The sequence below is a fragment of the Amia ocellicauda genome, chromosome 5 (genome assembly GCF_036373705.1).
Source record: "Amia ocellicauda isolate fAmiCal2 chromosome 5, fAmiCal2.hap1, whole genome shotgun sequence".
NCBI lineage: Eukaryota > Metazoa > Chordata > Actinopteri > Amiiformes > Amiidae > Amia > Amia ocellicauda.
The window spans coordinates 9,690,001-9,696,172 of NC_089854.1; the positions used below are offsets into that span (position 1 = coordinate 9,690,001).

The window sequence follows — 6,172 nt, forward strand, 5'->3', positions numbered from 1 at the left end:
AGAATTGTCCAGCTGCAAAGTTAAGCTCTTCCCCCTGCAATGACGGTCTGCTGTCAGTTTTTCAGGTCGACAGACTGCACTCAGGGGTCAGAGGTCAGCTCTCGCAGGCTGCATCTACAGTTGCTCATTAGGGCTCAATTTGCCAACTGCAGTCCACGCTGCCTACTCGGCTCATGAGAATTGGAAAGCTAGTGCAGCAATATGAACAGTACTATAAGGGCAGGAACTCAGACTGGGGAACTCCCTGGGCTGTTAAACACTGCATTCCTCATTCTAGTTTGTGTAACATAACCAAAGTAAATTCTTTCTATGTGGATAACTGAGCAGTACACATGGGTGAAGCCCTTTCAATTAGAAAACAAACCCACCTCTAGCAATCCTCATTTGATTCCTGGGATTTGAACTCTCAGAGAAGCTTGTTGCTGGCACGTGCACATCCTAAGTCAAGTGGTTTCCATGGCAGATCATGAGATCCTCTCATTAATCTCCTAACAAGGCGCTGATCCATTGACTTTGCCCATTAACATTTCTTTTTCTGTTTGGAAAAATGTATTCAAGAGTGCAATTAGATACTTGTATGGGGAGATTCACTGCTTGCATAAAATGACTGTAGTTTAGAGGACAGATGTTCCACTCAACAAATCCTCTGTATTTTTGGCAGAAGCAAAATATCATTGTAATGGTGACACAATGCTGGTAATGATTACTTCTGGAAAAATTCTAGCATATTATGCGATTGAAAGAATACATTTCCCTCCACAATTTAAAGTTTCATACTTCAGACAACTACTTTTTTTTGCATTTATTTATAGTGTAGTGCCATCTCTAAAGCATATTTGTAGTGTCATCTCTAAAGCAATCACCTTGGTGAGCAAGAGGTGCCCTTTCAGACGCTGAAGGAGTATTGTGAGGGTTGAGTTCAGTAGTTTTATAGCCTGACTGAGACCATTAAGCCTGAGACTCTTGAGAAATTGCATGGGGAAAAAAGGGGTAGCAAGTATAGAGATAGATAGGAATGAAAATTGCATTATGAAAGTCCAATTGTTTTTGTCCTAAATCAAATCTCTCCTGTGCCACCTACAACACTAGTAAGGGAAAGAAAGAAAATGTTTAGCAGTACCTGAGTTCAGAGCTGGCTATTTTAGTAGTGACATGTGAACTGATTAAATATACATCTTCCTCAGACCAGCAACACGCTCTACAATTTTCACCTGGCATGACCAATCTATATCCCCTACATACAACACCACACTACAGTTTATGTATTGTAATCCTATCCAGGTGGTGACAATCCAGACCTTTAGGCAAAAGGTATCATTTATAGTGTGATTGCACATTATTTTCGTGTTCCCATTTCAAAGCACATAGCAATTCACCCAACACCTAACGAGACCCTGATTCAGACAATTCGCTTTACACGGCTTCTCCTTGCATCTCAACTGGGGTCGCTACTACAGGGATTGAGAAGAAAAGATGCTTTGAAACCTAAATTACTTTTTTCCCTCCAGACCTTACAGTGGAGAGCTCTTTTCTTTAAATATTCATTACAGCTGCATGTTTGCTACTCTGTGTTCAGAGCCTAGATTTCACCTATAGAAGCCCCCACCCCTGAGAAAAAGCATCTGCGTTGATGGTTTTTCCCCCATGCTCCCAAGTACAGAACGGCAGCCGTGCACACAGTACTTAACTACAGGCACTGCTGCAGGCACTTGGGCAGAACGATCATCCACCAAAGATTTAGTTAATGTGATGCTGCAGCACAATCTTCTTCCACTAAGATGACAATTATATTTACATTATGATTGTGATTTTTTTTTCCCATGAAAGTACCCCACCATTCATTCTAGGAAGCATGTCATCAATCATAATAATACATACCTGCAATATTCTTAGTTGCTAAGGCCTACAACATGTTTGGGGGGGGGGACATAAAAAAAAAAAAAAAAAAGAGTATGAGGCCATTTTATTTCAGTGAGAGAAATGCAGAAAGGTGCTGAGGAATAGTCCTATTGGTTAACGTCAAGTCCAACAGTGAGATATGGATTCTTGGACTTAAGCACATAAGAGTTGATGCATTTTAGACTGAAAATAGGTGGCAAAGAAAAATCCCCTTCTAAACTCACCTTTCAAATGATAACAACCACATGCTCTAAAAAGATAGGTTACAAAGGGCAGTGCAGTGTGAAACTACAATTTTAATTCTCCCCTTTCTATTAAATAAAGTACGCATGTTTTTAATGAATTCACAGGTGGTTCATGTAAATCTATGACGCTTAATTGATAATGAAGTTTATTAAGAGAAATCCTTGCCCTATTACTAACTGCAATTGTCCGAGGGATACTGCAGGCACATGGGTCTCAAAAACTGTACAAAACAATGGCTAAACCTCACAATAAACACCCAGACAACACAAAACCAAGAGCTTTCTTACAAACCAAGCATCCGTATTCTAATACTCTTTATAAACTTCATTATCAGTTAAGTGTCATAGATTTTCATGAACCACCCGTGAATTCATTAAAAACAATACATACTTTATTCAGTAGAAGGGGGGGAAATCACAACTGTAGTTTCACACTGCACTGCCCTTTGTAACCTCCTATCTATTTAGTACATGTGGTTGTTATCATAATGATCCAGAACATGATAATGAGAAACACTCTCTTTTCACAGGAAAGATAAACTCAGCTAATCCTGTTTAGCGAAGTCAAATCTTCAACAATATCCTTACAAATAGTAAACACCAGGGTTGATCTATCCAACTAAATTAGACTTCCTCACACTTTTCTTTCTTACAACCTAAATCAAGCCAAGAGACACTGGATAACAATAACCACAACAATACCAAGCTGCACTGTATTCAAATTGAGGAAACTGGACAGTTGTACTAAGTCATTCCAAACCCTGGTCCAAATAATCAGCGTTGATTGATCAGCCTGGCGTGAAGTACCATAATGAGACTCAGCTGTGTGTGCGTCTACAGCATTTTGAGCTCTGTGTTTTGGTGGACTTGTACAATGCATTACTTCATTTTTAGTATTGCAAGGCTCTGGATTTCCCCATGCTCCCACTGTTGAGCTATTGAATCATGCAGTGATCATACAAGTCCCTCTCTACCCCAGTCACAATTCCAGCACAGCAAACGGTAATCTGTATTTGCGCTTCCATTTAAACATACCAGCACTCCATTTACAAACACAAATAAATAAAAATGCAAAGACCATAAACAATGCTGGGGTTTTCGAGGTGATCTAGCCGACTACCTCTCATGCACTCGAATCGCAAGCATGCTATTGACTGCACCCGCAGTCCTTTTCCAGAGATGATCATGAATTATTAAAGGTATTCTGAGCAGGCAACAGATTCCATCAGGGCCCCGAAATTCCAGGCGTGCAATGCTTTGGCATGAGCTAATTTACAAGCACCTGATGATAATTCCAGCCATCCTGGGGGCCAGGATCTCAGGTGTGACTAATGCATCTCTCAGTTAAGCCCTGCAATTGTGTTTAATTCTTGCTTTTAAATTAATGCCTCGAAGCCCTGGGAATTGCCCCATAGGCTTCAGGTTTCTGAAGTGCTTTTCCTGGATTCTCTACAACCTCTATACAGGGAGAGAGGCAAGGGAAGTACAATAGAAAAATGACAGGGGGGAAAGAAACAGTATGACTACAGAGTAACGAAATTCAATCTCTGAAGAATCCAAAATAGGGTAATAATTGATCATGTTCTATAAAAATCATGAGAGTATATATAAACACAAAGTTGGATCCTACAGATGCTGATCAGCCACTCAGCGTCTCAACCTCCCACATCTCCCAATCCTTCGGCGCCTCAGTCAGTTATAAAATAAAGCAGCTGTTTCTAGCATAGTTCCATAATCAAAAAACTTTCTAGAGGTCTGCTGCTGTGGCCCTGATATAGGAGGTAGTGCAAGTAGTAATGAAGAAATATATTTGCAACATACATACTGACACTTATATACTTCAAAAAAACAATAGACCAGAGCCATTTCACAGAACTCCAGTAAGTTTGGCAATGTTGTGCATATAAAAACAAAGCTGTGTCACTTGTCTTTTTATTGAGGAGCAGTTCTGTTATTTTGTGTTGACTGGTTTTGAATAATGCATAAATATACCATGACATAAGAAAAAGCCTTTAGTATTTTGTTGCTGACTTTGTTGATACCCGAGTCTGCAGGCTTTAAACAGTCCATTTCATTTATAAAATACTAGCCTACTTGACGGTCTGCCACCTCGGTTAACTCTTTATGTGCTACTGACGTCAATGGATTTACAATATTAAATTACCTCTGTGTAACAAATCGCAAGTCTCCACAATATGCTTGCTTTGAAATGCCTGAGCAGAATGCCCAAAAATGTGCCAGAATGTCCCGTTACTCTAGCGCAGAGATCTGCGCAGATCTGCTGAATCCCACCGATCCCATTGGTGGAGCAGCGCAGACCCGCGAAGAACTGCGGTCATCTGCGCTACACAAGCGTGGCCAGAGTGATCCACCACCCCTCTCTGCACTGAACATAGACGCCTGACACTGGCGATGGAAACAACTTGTTACAGCTACAAACTGGGCGGAAAACGTGTTCAGGTTTGGATGGTTGAATCAACACACACACAAAGTGCAATTACATCTGTACACGACATTCAACTGAATGAAATGATATGGAATACATACAAAATTAAGTCCCACCTAGGTTAGCTGGAGAACTAGTTAAGCCGTGCAAACATCTATAACAAGGACCAAACTAAAATGAAAACAATGAAAAGAAAGGGGGAAAGTGTCTCCAATTAAAGCAGCGTAAATACTCATAACCGTGAAGAAACGCATTGAAACCGACATATTCAACCCTCGCACCTGGCTTAACGGTCTTCAGGCGGATGGGCTCTCGGAAGTGCCGGATGACCGCCAGCGTGTCGCGGTTCGTCAGCCCGCTGACCGGGGTGCCGTTGACCTCCAGCAGGACGTCCCCCGGGCCGGGCAGCTTCCCGGCCTGGCACAGCACCGCCTCCAGCTTCACCTGGCCCAGGTGCGGGAACTCGCCGCGCTCCGCTCCCCCCAGCACCTCCACCACGGAGCCGAAGTCCCCGGCGCTGCCCCAGGACACGGCGCACTCCTGCACTTTGCTGGACCAGTGCTTCTTCTTCTTCAGCGTCTTGGACATGACTGCACTGGTGGACCTTTTAAAGGAAAGTATCTATTGGGCTTCTTTAGCCGCGTCCGCAAAACAGTACAACAGTATTAGGCGATGTCGATGGTGAAATGAAGCAATCCGTCCGCCGGCATGGTGCAGCATTATTTTGCCAATTGAGATTTGGTGACCATTGCCGTGTTATGGATGTAATCACGGCAGATTGCCCTGCGTGCCTCTGTCCGTCACGCCGCTCGTAAATACCGGGCTACGTCACTCAGCCCCGGTACACCGGCCGAGACGGGCGTCTGGGGCTGCCCTCGCTATTCAAATTAATTCAGCACAATGTTTCGCGATGGGCTGGTTTATCTTCATGATATCCATGTTTTCCGACTGTGCATATCAAGTCTGGCTCCTGTCGTGCACTATACCACGGGAAGCCCGGACAGTGCGCCGTTTTGAAGCTAGACTGAGGTTTAAAGGCAAGAACAAATCCACGATCAAAACAAACGCTCACGCTGGTCCGACGGTCTCTCGATTGTATCCGATGAGCAGGACCTCCATTCCCGCAGAAAGATCACCGCCTTGACGGAGACCCTCGTCCACACGCTCGGGGTTTTACGCGTCAGTCAAGCAGTCGGCGGCGGACACCCATGGACGGTGCGTCTGTGTGGGCAGTGGTGTCACACCTGCAGTTTGTTTTCGCCGGAGCTGTAGTTGAAGTTCAGACGCACGGCTGTCGCACCGGCCCGGCCGCCCGCTGTAACTTGTATCCGCCGCACCTGTTCGGTCTAAGTTGACAGCAGCTGCACGCCGGGGAAACGGATCAGACACACCTGGCGCGGCAGCTACAGCGATGGTGCAGAAGAAACAGCCCGCCCGGGTCTCCGGTCTAATCCACCACCTCCACCAGCCTGCTGGGCATCCTCTCCCCCTGCAGCCGTGCAGCTTCCCGGTTCGGTTCGCGTCTCCTGGTCCGATGGCTCCTTTACCCCGCCGGCGGCGCGACTCTCCCGATCCCGGACTG

At 44.6% G+C, this 6,172-nt stretch overlaps 1 protein-coding gene across 2 annotated transcripts in view; it reads right to left on the reverse strand.

The window, feature by feature from the left end:
* Positions 1 to 6,172, reverse strand: part of magi3a (membrane associated guanylate kinase, WW and PDZ domain containing 3a) — a 133,738-nt gene extending 127,566 nt beyond the window's left edge. Inside the window, exon 1 of one of the 2 annotated variants that reach the window (XM_066703610.1) lies at positions 4,872 to 6,170. In XM_066703610.1, coding sequence (XP_066559707.1) covers positions 4,872 to 5,178 — 307 coding nt within the window. In that variant the 5' untranslated portion in view covers positions 5,179 to 6,170. Of the gene's footprint in view, positions 1 to 4,871 lie in introns of both variants that reach the window. The other variant, XM_066703612.1, reaches the window with a different exon arrangement.